Source organism: Balaenoptera borealis (assembly GCF_965194805.1).
Source record: "Balaenoptera borealis genome assembly, chromosome: 10".
NCBI lineage: Eukaryota > Metazoa > Chordata > Mammalia > Artiodactyla > Balaenopteridae > Balaenoptera > Balaenoptera borealis.
The window spans coordinates 87,713,505-87,734,477 of NC_138874.1; the positions used below are offsets into that span (position 1 = coordinate 87,713,505).

The window sequence follows — 20,973 nt, forward strand, 5'->3', positions numbered from 1 at the left end:
AAGTAGTTGATTTTTTTAAACATTATTTGAAAGCTGTCCACTTAAAATTTTTAAATTAATGTTTGGTATTTTAAGAAGTAGAGTTTTTTTTAACTAAAGAAAAATGCTAAAAAATTGTTTATATACCTCTGACAGTAATTACTTTGAGTAGACTTTAAGGAACAAAGTTTTGGGGGAAATAAAGGGTAGTTTCTTTAAAGCTTGGATTATTTCAAATGGAAAATCAGTGGTACTTATGTATCTGCAACTAATGGTGTTTTAAAATGAAGAAGTGTGGTAAGTTATAATTCGATGGGTATTTTGTTTTGTTTTGATTTGGGGTTTCCCCCCCATGGGGCTGGTAGTCATGGTTTTTTTTCCCAAGCAAAATAAGAAATGTCATTTGGAATTGTTTGATTTTTGATAAGAACATCAACTTGTTTGTGGGATAAATGAGCAATTATCTATGGGTTCCACCAATGTAAATTGTTCCAGTTTTATAGCTGGTTGTCATGAATGTTGAATTATGTTGCATTAAAATAAATTATTTGGCTTACTCTTTTATTACTGTACTTGTTTAGTGGTAACGTCACGTTGGTAACACAATTCTTTGTAGATCTACGGAGACTTGATGATTACTTTGTAATTAATAATTAAGGTGCTATTTTCAGACAGTTGCGCGAAACTTTTTCTCCGAATATTTGTGAACCCAACCAGAGACCAGCTGACAGGTTTAATTTTTCTTTGCCCAAAAGCTCCTGGTTTTTTTCTTTTTGTTTTTTTGTTTTTTGTTTTTGTTTTTGTTTTTGTGAACAAGTTTAAAACTAACTGCCGAGACCATTTTTTTTAAATTTTAGAGAAAATAAATAAATAACACAAAGTGATGTTACCCAAGCAAGGCCTTCTAATAAAGGAGTGGTCCCCTCACCCATCCCTCCCTACCTGTGCAAGTCCTGCTCACATCAGTTTCCTTCCATCCAATTAGGCGACCTGGGAGACCCAGCCAGTACCGCCCAGACGGACTTCGGAGTGGTGATGGGGTACCTCCAAGAAGCTTACAGGATGGAACCAGGGAAGGTTTTGGACACTCCACATCACTCAAAGTTCCACTGGCTCGATCCCTGCAGATTAGTGAAGAACTACTGAGCAGAAACCAATTGTCCACAGCTGCCAGCCTTGGACCATCTGGATTACAGAATCATGGACAACACTTAATATTATCCAGGGAAGCCTCTTGGGCAAAACCACATTATGAGTTCAACCTCAGCCGTATGAAGTTCAGGGGAAATGGTGCACTCAACAACATCAGTGACCTTCCTTTTCTTGCAGAAAACTCTGCCTTTCCAAAAATGGCACTTCAAGCAAAACAAGATGGGAAAAAGGATGTGAGCCATTCATCTCCTGTAGATTTAAAGATACCACAAGTTCGAGGAATGGATCTTTCTTGGGAAAATCGCACTGGTGATCAGTACAGCTATAGCTCTTTGGTAATGGGTTCACAAACGGAGAGCGCGCTTAGTAAAAAATTAAGGGCTATTCTTCCAAAACAAAATAGAAAAAGCATGTTAGATGCTGGACCCGATTCTTGGGGCTCAGATGCTGAGCAGTCTACCTCTGGACAGCCATATCCCACATCGGATCAAGAAGGAGATCCTGGCTCCAAGCAGCCTCGGAAGAAAAGAGGGCGTTACAGACAGTACAACAGTGAGATACTGGAGGAAGCAATCTCAGTGGTTATGAGTGGAAAAATGAGTGTTTCCAAAGCTCAGAGTATTTATGGGATTCCCCACAGTACACTGGAGTACAAAGTAAAGGAGAGGCTGGGCACTTTGAAAAACCCTCCAAAGAAAAAGATGAAGTTAATGAGGTCGGAGGGGCCAGATGTTTCTGTAAAGATTGAATTAGATCCCCAGGGAGAGGCAGCACAAAGTGCAAATGAATCAAAAAATGAGTAGGAATACTGTAGAGTGCCAATTACTGTACAAACTGGGTGAGCACTACTGCATTGTTCAGCTGTCATTGCTTGCACCTAACTTCATTCACTGTGACACTTGTTTCTTTGCAGATTTTGCATTGACTTGTGTGTACAGGGGTGAAAGGTGCATTCTGAATGTTGCATATTTTAAAATTTTCGTGTGCAGTATGGCTCGGGATATTGTTTGGCCTTTTGCATGTTTCTCTACAAAAGAGAATTGAGTTACCTCACAGAGAACAGATACATGGAAGTGGACTCCTTGCCTGTAGAGCCTGCATGCTTTTCTTTCTTTTTTTTTTCTTAAGTTATATTTGCCTTTATTTAAAAAAAAAGAAAAGAAAAGAAAAAAGCCCCCTTTTAGAAACCACCTCTTTCATATTGGGAGCTTTATCATTGCAAATTGGAAAGCCATCTTATAAAATTATTCACACTTTTTTCTTCTGAGATTCAACTAATTTAAGGGTTAAACTAAAGAAACCAAGAACAATGAGCTTTTGAATTTAAGAAATTTGGCTATTCAATGATAAATAATTATTTGGGTCAATTAACATTTTATGATTTCCTTCTCACTATTAAGTTTACTTAACAAATTAGCAATCTATTTAGTGCTCACCCAGGGGGGAGAAGGAGGTGGAAAATGTGCACACACTACCTTCAGAAATGCTTCAGTTAATTACGTTGTAACACTACCTTTGCTGTTATTTCATTTGGGATTTTCTAAGGGTAGAATTTGGTCTCACCAACAAGTGAGGATATAGCCTTATCTCATGGAGGACGAGCTCTGTTCTTACTCAGGAGCAGTCAGGGTACATTACATAAAACAATAGAGGATGCCTCATTTTAGCAAATTAAGTTTCTTTGTATTCTTAAATCCTTTTACAGATTTGATCATGTGCTAACTAACAACTAAATGTCAGTTGCAGCAACTATTTTAAAATATTTAAGATCTGTTTATTGGGGGGATGGGAGAAATAGGGGGGAAATGTGTGTGAGTAATTATAATACTGCAAAAGTGGTATCTAGATTTTACAGCCTCAGTAATCTGCTCAAATATCCACATAAGTGAAGAATCCATGTTTGTGGTGAGAGAAAGAACACAACCCCAAGGTAACCTAAAATGATTTAGGTTGCATTTCAGTTCTAACAATAATTCAATCAGAAGTCAAGCTCCTTAGCAATTCTTTTTTAACTAATTCAGATACTAGTACAAGGGGGCAGGGTTGTTTTTTTAGTTTTATTTGTTGCTTTGAACTCTTTTTTTCTTTCTTTTTATTTATTTTTTTTGGCATCCTACATACCATCCTTCTTAACTTTTTCTGGTATTTAGCTGATTTTTATGGTTGTTTAGCACACAGTTCAGGACCTTTCAGATTGTGTTTTGTATAAGCACTCCTTAAAGAACACCTAAGGTTTTTTTTTGAGATGGGCTTTTAAAATTACAGTGATAAGGTTTGGAATGTTTATTTTCTACAGCTTTTTTGCAAGAATAACAGGTAAATAAAGCCCATGAAATTTAATTTTGTATTGTGACCAAATTAAAATTATTCTTTGTGCAAAACAAAATCCACCCCACATACACCCCTATATTCTAATCTGCTGAGAAAGGTGGTCAGCCCCTTCTAAATGCTTAACCAAAAACAAACAAAAAAATCACTGGAGTTTTTGTGTAAAATAAAATCAAAACTTGGAGCGTTAAATTGAGGTTGATGATTTCTGATGGATACTGACAGTTTGAGAAGTAGGTCCAGATATTCCCAAGGCATAAATTCTTGCCTGGAAACTTTGGAGCAGTTAATTAGGTTAAGGATAGTTTTCCCTCAGCAACCTGTGTGTTCAAAGGTTAGGCACACCATTGCTGTTATTAAAGTACACACATTCTTGACATAGCCTGGGCTTGGGTTCCTCTTTTGGTTTGGTTATTTTGTGTAGCAGTTTAATCAGTGGATGACTGAGCCTGTTTCCTCTTAGCTTTCTAGTCTTCTCAACAGAAAAAGCAGTTTGGGTTCAGAGCAGTGTATGACTCTGCAGTATTTTCTAGCCTAGCTGGAAGTTGCAATAAAAAATACTTAATGAAATGTATGGTTTTCATCTGCAGTTGAAGGAAGTTATAGAAATTTTGCTGAAAGCAAAGGACTAAGCTTATGAAGGAACACCTCCTTTGTTCCACACTCGGTTTGTCACACACAATTAATTGCAGCCATGGTACCTTTTTGCATGATGTTTGGGGATATTCGGTAGCCCAAGATTGCTGCAAAAAGGTCCTTTGAGCAGTTAATTTGTGCTTGTTTTTATCCCCTCAGAAAGGCATCATTAAAGGCCCATTTAAAAATCTGGCCCTAAAAGTTCAACTTTTGTAGAGTTTTACTGTTCAGAGAGGTTTTAATCCTATGTGGTAGTCTCTAAAGTGATGTATGAGTTGAGTTATGTAAATTTTGTCATTGTAGTGTACATGGAGTGATCATTTTACTAACATAAATATTTTCTATGTGTGTTTCAGTGGATGACAATCGAGCAGCAGAAGAATGGTGTGCCTACCCTTTAATGCTGCAGTTTAAATAAGAGAACTTGTATTGTGTCATTTCAGATTGTAGGCTGAGAGTTGTAAATAGTGAAAATTTGAGTACTTGTATTATTTGTTTTGGTTAGAAAGTGAATTTAAAAAACAAACCAAACTCTAAACTTTCTCAGATTAAAAGTCCTGAGACCTGAAGATTGTAATATTCATGTCTGTGAAGCTTTTAAACATTACACTTGAGATCAGTCATGACTTGATATTCAGGTAAATTTTCTTTTCCAAGAAGCTTTTGAATAAGCATATTTCCTCCAAAGGTCGGTCGGTCTCTTTCTTTTTGAGTGTAGGTTATTTTAAAGCACTAATTGCATTACACTGGTAACTGCAATATAAAATAGCCATTATTGTTTTGTGAAGCATGGTTGAAATTAGATAGTGGTCCCTTTTAAATTTCATGAGCCTCTCCAAAAAAAAAAAAAAAAAATTAAAAAAATACAGAAAGCTGCTGAATATTTCAAAAGATATATATTTTACCTTATTGTAGGTTTTGTAAAGTTAGTTTGTAATATTCAGGTGCACTTTTAATGTTAAATTTTGTGTTCAGAGTTCCATTATACCATGTGTTTCTTGGATGTGGCTCATCACGTGGCTGGCTGTCATGTCAGTCTTGGTGCCGCAGTGATCCCGTAATATTTGATTTCCCTCTTGATTTGCCACTATTCTGAATTGGCACTTTCAGTGTAGATATTCTAGTTTGGGAACATCCTCATAAATGTGTAATAGAGATTGGTCTATTCGCATGCTTAATTTCTGCTAATCAGAGTTTTGCATGGCCCAAACAACAGCTGACCATTTTTATGGTATGGGAAAGTATAGTTCACAGCTATCTTTGTCACAAAAGCCTTTTCTCCTTTCATTTTCCAGTAGGCGGATGATGACATTACTCCAACTATATGATATGACTCAAAATAATATTAGGAGATAATGTATTTAAAATCAACTCCTACATTTTTTTATGAGAGAACATAGATGTAGAGTAGATAAGCTATGGCACTATAAAATCAAAAACACTAATTCCGTGGAAGGATATCTAGTTGGTATTTTTATCATTAGCTTTCTCACTTTTGAAACAGTCATCAAGCTTGACAGTAATGTATTGTATTATATTACTTTGTTTAATAGGCTTACAGGTGACTGAACTGTGTTTGTGATGAGCTATACACTTTATTCTGTTCCCCAAATACCATGAAGGACAAGGTCTCTCTTTCAGGAAAAATAATTTATATTTGTGTATAATACTTTTTAATGTTAAGTTTGTTGTTACTCTGAAGTTTAGATGTTGCTTGATAAACCTTTGCTGCAGCAGATCATGGATATGAGTAAGGCTTTGTGTGATAATAGGGGTCCTTAAGTGAAGTTAATTACTGTTCAGTTCTGGTGAGCAAGTTCAACAAGTGTGAAGTGTGTATTAGCTTTATTTGGTACACTTTTACTTTACAATATTGAAGTGCTTTTAGAACTCTGGTTATCTTATATAAACCATTACCTCAACCAATTGGCATTTCCATTCCCCAACATTTTACCTGAGCTATATATAAGATGAGCTATATGGGATCAGATAGTAAAACAGTAAGGCACAATGAGAAGTTTAGTTCCCAATTTTCTGGAGAGAACTGTAAATTAAACTAAAAATGACTACCTGCAAAGGCCCATATCATAACTACCTTCTGTCATTAGGCAGTACGTAGCAGCCTTGGAGCTGCTAGTGAGCTGTGTGTTCTCCCCCTGCCCCAAGTAAGCACATGGTGCGAGGCTTGGTTCTAAGCCTTTGTGAGTCTCTTATATTTCATTGACCCATAATAGTGAAGCTTGGATTCAGTTATTTTTATAAAACAAATTATTGAGTCAGCCCAATGTCAGAACCTGAAATTATTTTGAGTAGTTACGGCAGATATGACAGCTCAGTGTCATTTTCTTAACAGCTATTATCCCTGTAGATTTAATTTTGAAACTACATATTTTGCTTTTGAAATTATTCTTTCTTTAACTAAATGCCAGAGGTTATTTTCATGTGAACCATCCTTTTCTGATATATATATATTCAGGTTGCTGTCATTGGTGATGGAATATGGCAATAGACTGAATTGTTCCACTTAGTCTTTTATAGGAGACATTAAAAGTTACAGGTTAAATTTTGACCTTCATGAAGATGTCAAAGATTGTTTTCCTTGTTACCTTTCCATTATAATTAGGTCTTCATTAATACCACGGTCAAGCCAGTGTTATTAACTTAATGGCTTCAACCAAACAGCCCATTTGGAAACTTTATTAAGCTATATAGGGATTTTTTTTAAATCTAATTGCTTTCAAGCTCTGCTGAAAAGGAAAAAAGTATAATCGTGGTACAAGGAATGCAGACCTCCAAAGTCTTCTTAGGTTTTTTTTGGATACATTCTGTCCTTGAGACTTAAGTAGGATTTGTGAACATGGTGACTGAAGGGAAAATAGAGGAAATTCTTTGCATATTCTCTCTTATTCCCAAATAAACTCGCAGTTGCCTTTTAAAGAAGCAGACATTATCCCTGTAGCTATGTGCCCTAAGTGTTATGAAGGAGATTGGAGGAGGGAGTTGGGAAGTAGGATGGGGAAAGTATGTAGATCAGGAAAAGCTAAAGATTCTGCCCTACAATACTAAAAATGAGTCGCAGTATAGATAACATGGTAAAGTTGGGCCACCTTCATTTGATAGTCAGAAAAATCTTAGGTTGTTTGAAAAGTGAGAATAAAGGCAAATTAATGTTGGCTTGACAAACAATAAAATATGAGTTAATTCTGCAACTATTAGGAGGGTAATTTTAAGGTTTCCAGTTCATTTATAGCTATATCAATAAAAGCCGAAAAGCAAGCACTTTTAGTTAATCATAAATTTATTGGATGTAGCAAATATTATAATCATAATATTTAATCTTTACTGTTTGAATATGGAATTAAACTCTTTACCCCATCTTGAACTGTCATTGAACAGGCTCAAGATGATCTTTTCAACACTGGAAATGACCCTACACACATACCAAAAAAATCTAAAGCAGTAAGACATATTTGAAGATCCATACCTCTTAGACTTTTTAGATTTGTCTTGGGAAAGAATTTATGAACCTGTAACCAGTATTAGTGCAGTCTTGGGTTCCTAGTTCTGCATAATTGCACCCTTTCTCAGGTATGTCCTGAAAACATAAATTTTAAAATAATCTCTTTAGAGATTAGATTCTCAGTGGATAGTGTGTAAGGGGACTGGGGGAGGGGGGCGGGAGGGTTGGACACAGGACACTGACACAGTAGGGCAGGGATTTTTAACATACAATAGCCAAATAGAATTTCAATCTAGAATATTTTTAGCCCCTCAGAATGAGTTGAACAACATCTGTTATTTGGTAAATACCCGGTGCTACACTCCTAAAAGTCTTTTGTTTCATCCAGGTGACTTTGTTTCCTGCTTGGTGGAAGGGTATATAGTAAACTTTACGGTCACTAGGAAAGCACTTGTCTGAAATGTTTAAAGTACTAGAAAAGGGATAATTCAGCACTTTTTCTGTTACAACACTAAAGTCTTAATTTATCTTCAGAGTCTTAGGTACTGTAAGTTTTAGGGTGATTATTTTAAAATATAAAACATACTACATACTACCATGACCATGACGGGGTCAGATCACATTTATATGAATAATTCTTGTCTTATTTTTTAAAAAGACTAACATTTTGTACCTTTCAAGCAATTCCAAGTGATTGCCTCATTTTCCCCATTTCATTAAGCATTTCAGGCTAAGAATTTGGAATTTGAGAGGAGGTGAGGGGGAAGTTCCCCAAAATGAAAAATTGTGTCAGACAGTTTTAGAAAAATAAATCACTAGGAAAATGGGTAGGGATTCTCTCTCCCTTTAAGTCTTCAGGGAATGAGCAGTATTTAGAATCTTTGGCTGAAATTCAAGCCTTTTTACTGTGTAAATTTTTAATATTAATTCACTGACATGCTTTTTACATCAGAGGACTGAAAATGGATCTTAATGTTTTTAAGTTGTGGAAGGGTATATTTCTAAAATGAAGGGGGGGATAATTAGGTTAGTATACCAGCATTAGTAAGTTTAAGGAATTTTAGTATGTAATAGCAAAGTGTTTGATTAAAAGTCTAATCCTATATTGCTAGTCAAAATTATAGTTACATTCTGATCTAGGAAAGATATAGTCATTGGATATTGATATGCTGTGCTGTCAGAAAACCAGACTAAGATAGAAACCTTTATCTGACTCCCACATGTTGCTTGTTCTGATGGGATGTATACTTTACAGCAGCTCGTTGCTGCTTTGAGAAGAAACGTATAAACTATACATTCAGAGTGTTTGCTTATAATTCTTTATAACCTCCACTTTAAACTGTCAAACATTGGTATTTTATCAGTCCACACTGTTAAATATAGCTAATGTTCTTAGGAATCCGACTTGTACACACTGTTTAAAAACCCTCAGGGACAGTTTACACACTATTCTCACTCAATTCAGGTACTTTGATGCTATTCTTAAACCTAACAGTGACTTGTATTTTTCTGTTTTGCTTTTATTTTGACGTGCTGGTAGCACATCCTTGATGAATGTCAACTTAAAAACTCAGTTCAGGTATCCAGGTATAACTCAGCCAAACAGATTTTAAAGCTGCATATAACTCTCCAGCACACGGTGCCTCACACTCTTATAGTGGCATTCTATATATTCAGTTATTACTACTGAGCAGATAATATGGGGGTTCCTGTTAACGGTGTATTTAAAAAGACAAAATGTGCATAAATGTATAGCCAGCACATGCAACTCATACACACACACACACAGTTAAACTATATATTTTTAAATGCCACTAATAGCCAGCACAATTAAACGACATTCCTTGCTGCTTCTGTAAACTATAACAGATGCAGTTCTTCCTCAATGTGGCTCTTGCTTCTTCACCATACTACTACTAAATTCAAGCACTGGTCCTTGGGTGTCTGACCTCTACATTCTAGTTTATGCAATGTCTTTAGAGAATTCTGTGCACTGGCCACTGTGATGGAACCGTTGGGCCAGCAGTGCTCTGATTTTATTAGTAGTGATTCTGCCAAAGTTGGTGTTGTAACATGAGTATGTAAATGTCAAAAAATTAGCAGAGGTCTAGGACTACATATCAGCAGACAATTTTGTCAGTATATTTTGTAGCCTAGAAGTCCTCAATGACAAGTTTCTTCTGATGTGAAGTTCTAATTCCAGTATTTTAGCCCTTTGCATCTCTAATGTTAAGACTTGTCTGTTAGAGGTCTTTATTCTTTAAAACTCCTTTTGTTTTCTGCAGTACTGTCTGTGGTTAACAAAACAGATTATTCCTCTGCTTTAGTATTTGATATTTTACATCTAAAAGGAATTCTCCATATATAAAACCCATAGCCTTTGAAGATACGGAAAATGGCATCTTTCAGATTTCTAGAAGTTCAAGTGTCATGCAACAAAACAGGAACCCCCTTTACTCTTATGGACCTCATTTCAATATACTGTTTACAGTTTGACGGAATTGTATAATTTAATATTTCTCTTGTACTGTAGTTTATATTTATTTACAGATTTTTTTTGTACTGTGTGATTTGAACTTTTTGTTCCTTGCTATGATCAACATTTATGTAGTAGAGCACTTATGATCACAATTTAAGTTTTTTGGTTTGATTGCACTACATTAAATTTTTTAATGCAGTTCTGATTTTTGACTGGACTAAAAATAAGCTGTGTCTTAATGTATGTGATGAGTACTTAAAATTTTAATCCATGTGGTCCCCTTTCTTTTGCATTCTATGTCAAACGCGCTAGTTCTTTCGTGCATGTGTAAGATTTAATGGTTCCATTGTATTATTTGACCATGACATTTTGGAGAAACATTCCCAGCTGTAATGTTGTGTATGGTAGTTCTCACTGGATGCTAGACTTTTCAAAACCACTATTCTTCTAATAAATTTTGTTGTGAAAACTGTTTTAAAAGCTTGGTTTCTACTTCTTAAGATTATAATGCTTTTTTTACAAATCCACAAAAGGGGTAAGATTTCGACGTGCACTATAAATGCACTTTGGTAATCAAAGTTTGTAATTTTTTGTGATAAAATTATTTCCAGATGAAATCCCTTAGATAACTAGAAGTTGCTGCTTCAAAATTGTGCTTCAGTATTTGGATTCAGTACTGCCTTGTAACCCTGTCTCTCTACTAATTTGATACTCCCCCTACCTCAGCTTTCTTCATTGGATTATTCACTTTAAATATTTTCAGCTAAACAAGATGCATTGACATTTTCATAATACCTGCTTGCTGAACTTAATTTTTCATAATTTTCTTAGAGTAAAACTCTATTCTGGGATTACTTGCCAAAATAATGATTTACTCATTTTTGTTTGCTCTTTTCTTGAGGCATAAGTGTGAAAGCACTGTCAATCAATTAAGGTTATTATAGTAATTCTGATTCTTGGGAGGATGCTGGTATTTCCTTTTACCAGACAAATAACAGCGTATATGTTGCTCAACATTTATATTGTGGGTTTTAGGAACGGGGTGTAAGAAAAGTTTTGTATTACAAAGTGATTTCTGTTGTAAAGTGGTTAGGAAGGAACAACTGAATTACAGTGATAAAGATCAGAAATGATAAGCAAAATGTTTTAGAAAGCTGCTTTTTCAAGCTCATGATATTCATGTAATATAGGCTGGTTGAAGTGATTTCCAGTCATTTCTAATGGAATTTTGTATTTTTTAATGATGTTATTGTTGGTAGTTCGTCTAGATTATCTTTCAGTTAATTTTTTTTTTTGTCTCATTTCTTTGGCTGCCTAGCTAGCACTTAGTGCCTTTTGGCCTGATGTTTATAAAATCGGAAATCTTGCTGGTACTACAGGCTTGTTTCCTTGGCTTCACTTGTTCCCCTTACTCAGTTATGCCATGTGTCTATAGAACATTTTTCTAGAAACCTAATATTTCTTTGTACAAAGCTATGACTACGTGTTTCTTGTCATTATCCATTTTAAACTGGTGGCCAGGTCAGTTGTAGTCGGATTATAATCTAGCATCTCATCAGTGAATTTATTTTAGTGATCCTATCTTCATGTTGATACTTAGCTCTTCAATTATGACCTGATTTTTAAAAAGGACTTATTTCTTCTAATCCAGAATTTCGTTCTCTGATTCTGCTGATACTTTGGAATTAATTCAGGAACTCTTAGGAATCAGGGAAACTGCATAAGGGAAATGGAGTGGAAAAAATGGAAAATGGTATCTGCTTTCTTAGTTCTGGCGTTGTTATTTTTTCCTCAAGGACTGTGAATTCCTCTCACCAGGCACTTGTATTCAAATGTAAAAACATATATCCAAGTCATATGTTGTTAGATTTTGTAGCTGAAATGAGTGAAAACCTTTTTTTAACAAAGTATTTTTTAAGTAACATTAAGAGAGAACTGTTCTTGTATTCAGAGAATCCACTTTATCATCATTTGCTTTCAAATGGTAAGCATTTTAACACAGAATTTTAGTCATATTCACCTTATAAGTTGTTGGACTTTTTGCTGTTTAGGGGGAAGTGGTAGTGTCAGTATCAGACTGCATTTACAAGTGGAGTAGACAGGCTTGTTTTCAGAGGTTAGTGGAAAAGAAATGTTCTCAAAACATTTTAAAAGATTGATAGGTATGTAATGAATAGTTTGTCATGATTTCGTTGGAGTTCAGCGTGGAAGTAAGCAAAAGTATATCAACATTCATAAGTATGAAATCTTATTGAGCCTGGAGCTTTTTATAGGCATGTAAGAATACTGTTGTTTATTGACTGATAGTTTTAAAATGTTCATTGTACTTTTCTTGCCCACTTTTATTTGATCAGCAGTTTGGAGTGATAAGGGATTATTTGGTAATGTAAATTTCTTGCAACTTGGTATACTAGAAAGATCACTTGTTTTTTTCGTCTGTAAAGTGAGCGTTGCCCTGAATGCCTTTTAGGCCCCATTTCAACTCTGCGTCTGTTAAAAATGCAACTTTCTATTTAAATGGGTGACAAATACACCAACTATATCTGTTCAAACATTGAGAAATATAGTAGCGACCCTTTATTAAATAATAAGTTCTTATAAACCTTAGGTCTCATCTTTAAATTTGCAGCATTTTCTAAAGGAAAATGATGCCTCTTATTTAAAGCAAATCCATTTTGTTAAGTTTTTGTTATGAACTGTATGAATGTGACAATGCTTTTGCAAAAATTATATTGAGCAGTTACTTTTTCTGATTAATTTTAAAGTATGTTATTCATAATTTCTGTTTCGATTGTGTGCAGGCTAGTTCTGCTTTTAATGTTAGAGCACAGAGTTCTGGGGATCATTGGATATACTCAGTCTCAATCAAAATCAATCTTTTAACAATACAGATGCCTGGATCAGTTTATAAGAGTGAGGTTTGAACATGTTAAATATTTTCAAATTGTAACAGGTTTTTTTGTTTTGTTTGTTTGCATTTTTTAAGTTCGTTTATTCAACAAATCTCTTTCTAATTGTGCCAAAAGACATAAAATTTACAGACTTAAACATTTTTAAGTGTATGGTTTAGTAGTGTTAAGTATATTCACATTGTTGTGACCATAGTGGGTTTATTAACCCACTGATTAAACACTGTTGGTCCCATCCTAATCTTTCATTTTTAAAATGAAAAATAAGGACCTTGGGGTCTTTAAGGGACTTGCCCGCCCTCCTCACATAATGAGTTGCCCTTAATACTCATGATTCCAAACCATTATACTTATCTTTATACTTATACCACTTTGGCACTCTTTGACTCAACTTAGAATGAGGGATTTAATCTAATACTTTTCTTTTAGATTCACTTTTAACTAATTAAATCTTAGCTATTAATTAAATCAACTAATTTCATTCTTGAATAAACTTACATTGCTTTTTAGGAAGAGAATTAAATCTGTATTATGAAATTGCCAGTAAAGAAATTACATTTGAGGCATTTAAAACTTCATTGTTAAATAGAAATCAGCATTATTGACTCAGTGCTGGAAGAGGTGAATAGGTAGGGCACAGAGAGAAGAGTAGAGAATATCCCAAGTTTAAGAGATAGAATTTGATGGGCCTGGCTTAAAATCCCAGCCCTTCTGCTTTCTTAGTACATGGTCTTGGACAAGTTATTGAACCTTTCTGAGCCTTAGCTTTCTTACGTGTGAAAGGGGTTTATGCGACCCACCTCATAGATTTGCTATGAGGCTTAAATGAGATTCTGTGTGTAAAATACTTAGCACTATGCCAGGCTCTTTGCAAGTGCTCAATAAATGAAAACTAGGAGTGAAAGCACCTGGCAGGAGTTAATTTAGTGTGAGAGGTGAGAGTGAGAAAATTCCATTGAAAGTTGTGGAGGAAGCTGTTTATATTGATTAGAACTTGGAAAGTGAGGCAGATGAGTTTATATTAGACTGGGATATTGGGCAGCCAATCTTGTTTTAACTATAAAATGAGAGACAGAGAAATGTTGGAACTATAATTGAAACCTGGAATGCTGCTTTTCTGATTTCTTGGTCCTGTTTGAGAGGAATATTATCAAACTTATCAGTCATTCTTTATTTCTTTTCAAAGATCAAGTGGAATAAAAGTTGTTTGGAAAGTAGAAGAATTTATAGAACTGATTTTCCTTTCCATTGTGTAGAGTTTTTTGTATTTTCAAGGTTGAAATTTTACATGCTTTGAATCTGTAGATTTTTCTTTTTATGTGGTGGTAGTTTGTATAACACAATGTAAGATCTAGGTGGGATTGTGGGGATGTGTGTGTGCTTATGTGTTTAATCATCAAACGTTTAGTTTTCCAGTGAAAGAATCTGGGGACTCTATTGCCTGTTTAATGAGATTCTAATTACACTCTTACCAAATGGGAGTTCTGTGCATTTTAAACAGATAAATCAGATCATGGCTAGCACAGTTTAGAGGTATTCATTTCAGCGTCTATTAAAATGACTTGAGACATTTTTCCCAGGAAAACCTAGTAGTATAATTTTAGCTAGATAGAGATGGACTAAGAAGAAAATAATGAGGATAGCAGACTCTTGTGAGATGCTAGGAATTGGTGAGTCTGTGTAGACCAGCTCTGCAAACTTAATCAACCAGTTATACCTTACTAGTAAGTTGTAAGATCAGTTTGGGGGTTCTAACCAACATTTTAAAAAGAAATTAAAAAGCAAAAAGAATCAGAGTACATAGCATATAATACGGATAAATATTGTTTTGTTGAATCTTATGTGTTGTCATACACATACAAACTAGGATGTGATGTGTGTACTGAGTTACTTTGTGAAAAGTATTTCTTGTTCTTGGTTGCAGTCAGAAATTCTAATGGGTTCTGTAAGCCATTATGTAAACCATACCTTTTCATCCTTGTTTTTTTGGTGCCAGCAACCTCCTGTGTGCTTACAGCTAGGAGCCTACACTCTTACTGTCTGACCTTCAGAATTCCCTTCCTTTCCCTGCCTCCTTGATTTGAATTCATTTTTTTTGAAAGCTTTTTCTTTTCCCTTCTGATTACGTGTCAAAATGTTACCTCTGCCCTTTCCAATTCCCTTGAAAAGTGTCTTGGGAAAATTATTTTCACTACATAGTAATTTATTTGGTTAGTTTATTCATCACTTACTTATGCCTGAAATGAACTAGGCCCCAATTTTTAGGCAGTGAAGCTACCACGTTAAAAAGGCCAAAGTCCTGGACCTATAGAAAGGTTCACAATCCAATGGAGGGGGTAGCCACGTCAGCTGTTACCGTGCAGCTTAAGCGCTATTTATAAAAGATAGACACAAACCATGAGAGTATAGTGAGAAAGAAAGAACACGGCCCACAGGGAGAAGGTGCTGAAGGAGGAGGGACTGTGAGCAGTGGGAAATTGACTGAAATTTTATGCAGAAGAAGTGACGAGATCGTATTTGGGCTTTAGGAAGTTGGCAGTTCTGGGTAATATGCAGCAAACTGTAAAATGAGGAGAAACAGTGGCAGGGAGCTTAGAATATAGTGTTCTCCAAGGGAAGTCGAATCAGTATAGGTGAACTGCATAGTATATTGGAAGCAAGAGAAGTGGTGAAACTAAGGATAAGGATTGAGGTAGAGTAAGTACCTAAGTTGAGTATTTGTGTGTGCATGTGTGTGTACATATGCATATACATTTGCTTATATTTTGTCTTCCAGTATTCCTAAATAAACCTCGAATATACAGATGATTCTGCTTAGTTCCCCTCACTCCAGTACATCTCCAACAGTAGCCTTGAGTGTTTCCAGAAAGAGGTGGGATAAGGGACGGTTATAAAAGGACTGTTAATTCCAAGAGCACCCCAGAGAGAATGGTAGACATAAAAATAGTTTTCTTACTGTACTTTAAATTCTAAAGTATATATACCTCCTTTAACATTCATGAGGTGAACACGTGAGAAATAACATTAAATCTTGTATAAGGTACCTTAGGAATCGTTTTAAATTTTAAGTCCTTTTACATTTTACAAAGTGGTCTAGGTCCTGTAAATAATTAGTTAATATAATACTTAGGAGTGCCGTCATTGTGTCAATTTTAAGTGGTTTATTATATGACAACAAAAGTAGAATTTGCCACTTTTAAGGATTATGGCACAGATTTGTATGGTTTCAAGAGTGGAGATTCAGAACCTCAAGAGAACATGAGAAAAGTTAAGGTATAGAAGATCCCATAAAAATCACAAAAGACTCAGGACACTATTAGATAACCGCTTATTTGGATATTCATGTAATCTGCTAGTTTCCCCTCTTCCTTTCACCCAAAAAGAAACTAGGAATATATGTCAAAAAGCATACCACTTTATTTCTTGAGAGGGAAAAACATTTGTGTTGCAGGGATCTGTCATGTGAACTCTTAAATGTTCTTTTGGTTCCTGTTTGTTTGTGTCAGCTCCCCATGCCTCCTTTAGGTCTCCATCTGCATACACAGTGCCCTGCAAAGTGGTAGTGTGGGTTTTTGAGGTTATCATTATTATCGTCATTATTATTACTACAAAAGAAATACATTCCTCTTGTAGTGGAAATCTTGTGTGGACTGACTCCTCTCAGTTCCACTCCAGGGAAACTGTGCATGGTCCTTGGCCACTGCTGGGCCTTGACAAATGTTTCTTTCCCTTCACCCCCCCCTTGAAGAGAGTGTCATGATATGGTACATTTTCTCTCACTTGGGGAATGAGCGCCTCTATATCCTGCCTAAGCAGTGGTATTTTTTTCGTCTATCATTGTCCTGGTCATTTAAAGGGAATTGAGCAATTTCCCCCAAAGAACAACATAGATTTTAATCACCTACTTGACCGATAGAAAAACAAAAAATGAAATAGACTAGACTCACTGACTTGTCATGAGCTCTCATGTATCCTGACCTAAAATGTCAGCTATGACTTTAAGATCAGATGGCTCTTTAATCTGGTTTCAGTAATTCATTGAGTCTAGGTCTAGGGACAGACACTTCTGCAGTTTCAAATCAACCATGAGCAGAGGTCTGTCCTCTTTGTCTGAAATTACTGTAGTATTTTCTAAAGTCTATGGCAAACTGTTTTCTAAGAATTCTTAGTTATAATACTCATTAGATTAATAATTTAGATTTGTGTTCTCATCAAATCAGTATTTAGTTATATCATTTAGGGATATTTCTTCCCCCACTTCCAGGAACTGTCATTTTTAAACTTTACACCATCCAGTCCAAAATCCCCTTTCACTGCCTCTGAACCCTCCCTCCTTTTGTTTACATTAATTAACGCCAAATGTAACGTAATTTGGTCATGCATGCATAGTCTTACCTGGAATGATAGAAGCAAATATCAATTGGGTAGAGGGAAAAAAAATTTTTCAGAAGTAAATAGTTTGACAGAAGTGTCTGTTTTGTGAGCCTATTACATTCCTAGAGAGGAGATGGAAGCATTGGACTGTTGTGTTTAATGACCCCTTGCTCTGACTTTTGACTCACCAAGTAACTTTCTGATTATATTTCGGCTTCCCAGGTACCTTTGCTATAGGGTGAAAATACGTTAAAGAGTGAATATAAGGATCTCCTTGATAATTATATTTTTTATTGTAATTTAATAAATTTGACAATCTAGCTAAACTTACAAGAAACAGAAGATACAATATACAAGCCTTAAACTGCTTCTATCATATTTAGATCTACTCTAAATAATAGCCTTTTATTAAACCATGAGATACAGAAAAGCTAGCAAATTATGGCTTCATGTCCAGTAAGCACCCTCTGAAGCACTTCTCCTTTCCCCCAGTTTACAGTATTAATTCATAATTTTTTGAACCTCTGTTCTGCCCTGTTTTTACTGAACTTAGTTAAGAGCACAGTAAACTTAGAAAGCTATCACAAAGGGATTGCATGTCTTTTGTTTTAAATCAGTAGTTCTCAACTATTCTTCCACTCCACACCTAAGCAAGATGCCATGTTGCCATCAGCAAGAGTGGCTCACTGAGGACTCTTACAGGGTGAAGAGTTACAGGTACATCTTGGATTTGGAACCCACCCCCAACACACCATCACCCACAATTCTGATCTCTCCTTAACCCCAACTTTGAAATCTTTTTCTGTCTAAATCCATCTAAATTCTGTCTAAATCCAAATTTAAATAATTAGCATTTCAACCACCTGGAAATCAGGTATTAAGCTGCCTAATTTTAAGAGGCCACTTTCTATTCTGTGATCTTAAGAAATTTATTTCTCACTTTTCTATGTCACCTTTGCCTACCATTTTACTGTTTCTCCTAGTCCAGTTCTAGGGAAAGAAAACTTGATTGTTCAGTAGTTTACACATACAACTATACATGGCCTTTTAGACAGTGAAGAAAAACCTCCATACCCCATGCTCGTCTTCTCCACTACACACACACTCACAGTTTTGTCATAGCCCTTAGAGTATTCCTGTATCCAGGTATGAAAGATACAGAGATGTGAAATAGCCAAGGGTAGATGCATTTCCCAGTGAAGAGTGAGGACTTGTCAGCAGACTTATCCAGGCCCTTGAACATACTTATATTTTCTGTGCTTAAAGGACCAGAAGTAAGGAATTAGGGAACATAATTTCAGGTTATTATCTGGCAAAAATTACAACTCTTACTGCCTTTAAGCAGGGCTAACAATGCATTTTTATGTTTTCCTGTATTTAAAGAGAATCAAGCTAAATTAATTTACAACTCTTAACTATTTGGTCCACTCTGTCTAAAGTATTGTCTCAAGCTTTCTCTCCCCTTCTGTTTTCCTGGGATTATCTTTTTCTCCTTCTAAGATTAGCTCTCATCCAAACATCATTCACTCTCTCTGTTGATCTTTTTCAGTCAATAAGAATATATTTTGGTCATCAATGATGTTGCATTGATGATTGGTAGTTACAGAGCAGATACTGAGAGACTACCTGAATCCATCAGTCCCACATTCTAGACTCTTAAAATTGTCATTTCAGCTCTCTACCACATCTCTTCTCTATTTGATCTTTTACCCTAAGAGAACATAGGCATTGACCATCCACCATTTATATTAACCACAGGAATGCTTTCCTTTGGAGATTTAAGTATTGCGGCGGTATTGACAAAGTAGGCGAGTTCAGCTATGTCTAACCTCTGATCTAGAAAAACATCATTGAGTAAATCATTAAAGATAGGGTTGTGAAACAACACATCATTCTTAAACTGTGCCTTTCAAAGTTTTTTATGAATATTATCTTATCCTTTTACCACACCCTTAAGAATTAGGCATTGAATTGGGGATAGAAAGACAAATCGGTCAAGGTCATATAGGCCACTTTTCACCAAGGAGAGAAACAGAACTAATCCAGGTAGTTTCCTTCTATAGCCCTTCCTCCCATTTACCAGTCCCTAAGCTTTTACTGCTCTTCAGTGGTGGTGGTGAAGTATTTCTGACTGATAAACAATTGACTTTAACTATTAGAGAGTGTCCTGTTACTGAGCGGAAGAAACGTGAACTCAAACAAGTGATTTCAAAATCTGTGATGAATTACCGTTCTTGTAAAAATCTAATATAGTCAGATGTGATGCCAACTATAATCACTGAACTAAAAATAAAACAGTGCTTCTCAGGTCGAGTTGACCTAAGTGTGGTCTGTAGGAGTGAGTAGTCTGTAGGACAGAAGCTCACCCCTCTTTGGTTTCCCTACTTACTGTCTGAGAGTAAATCAGGACAAATGTTGTATTTAGGCTCTATTAAAGGCCTAAGGCTATGGGAAGAATTGAATAACTGGGAGGCAAAGTAAAGACCAGCTGTTTAAAACTCAGGCAAAGCTTGCTAGCACCCATTTTCTTAAAACTTGAAAAAAGAGTAATAGAATGAAACTTTTTAAAAGTTGATGTTAATTTTTTAAATTAAGTAGTTGAATGATACGAAATTAAAATTCATCTAAACATAGGTCTTATTGAAAAAACTTCCAGAGAAAATCAAATAAGGTAGGAAGCTGGGTAATTTAGAAGCACGGTCAAAAGTAATTTTATTACTATAGTTATAAAGTTAGCTATTATAACAGGGCCCATTTAATGACACTTGGACAAAGGTTAGTATTAATGTGAAGGTTCTCATATTCAAGTGAAGCTACTAGTGGGCTCATACCTGTGTCCAGTTGCCTACCAGATATCTCAGATTCAGCATCTTATAAACATTTCAACTCAATGTGTACAGAACTCTTCAGATACATATACCCCAACAATCACCAGCTGCCAGCTTCGTTGCCTGTGTTCCTATCTCAGTAAATGGTGCTACCTAGGAAGAAAATCCAACAAGCAGACTCAGGAAGCATCATTGATGCTCCCTTTCCCTCCCCCTCTTTTTTGCTAAGAGGAAACAGAAAAACATGAAATGTGGCCCCTACCTACACTCAAGTAGCTTACATCTACTTGGAAAGCTAAGACAAACACAAGACAAATTAAGTCAGTAAAAGATAAAAATTATAGGGTAAATATACAAAACCCCTGATCATTGCCAAAGAACTTTACAAACCACTATAGCTTAGGATTTCAGGAAGTGATATAGTCACTCCAGGTTGATAGTTTTGAGGTGGCCAAGGATGTAACTGATAAAGAGCACCCGACTGCTTGCTCTGGTGACCTGTGGTTCACCAGTACATTGTCCCTGATCCTTTTTACCGGGAAAATACACACAAAACGACCCTTTGTTGATTTCTCTTTCTCTCAAGCAAGGTTGCCATTTTCAGTTTTAATCTTTTCATCTCTTGAGCTTCCCCAAACCACTGCTATAAATGCGTTTTAAGGTTGGTGTAGTCTGTGTCCGCCTCTGTGATGCTGTTTTTCAGCCTCCAAATGCTGTACTGCATTGTTCCAGGTTAGAGTTCAGTGGTACTAACAATGTTTCTTCAGTATGCCTTAGTTGTGAAGACACCACTTCCCCTTGCCATGATGCTGTGAAATAGATAATACC

At 35.7% G+C, this 20,973-nt stretch overlaps 1 protein-coding gene across 20 annotated transcripts in view; it reads left to right on the forward strand.

The window, feature by feature from the left end:
- The window catches only part of LCOR (ligand dependent nuclear receptor corepressor), a 135,253-nt gene that overhangs the window by 95,700 nt on the left and 18,580 nt on the right, over positions 1-20,973 (forward strand). The window contains exons 8-9 of one of the 20 annotated variants that reach the window (XR_014248800.1): positions 965-3,061; positions 4,452-10,506. The exons of 16 other annotated variants lie outside the window; for them this stretch is intronic. Coding sequence is in view for 3 of the 4 variants with exons in the window: in XM_082406483.1 (XP_082262609.1) it covers positions 965-1,934 (970 nt within the window). In the remaining variant the exon portion in view is untranslated. Of the gene's footprint in view, positions 1-964; positions 10,507-20,973 lie in introns of those variants that run through there. 3 more of the 20 variants (XM_082406483.1, XM_082406484.1, XM_082406486.1) reach the window with 3 other exon arrangements.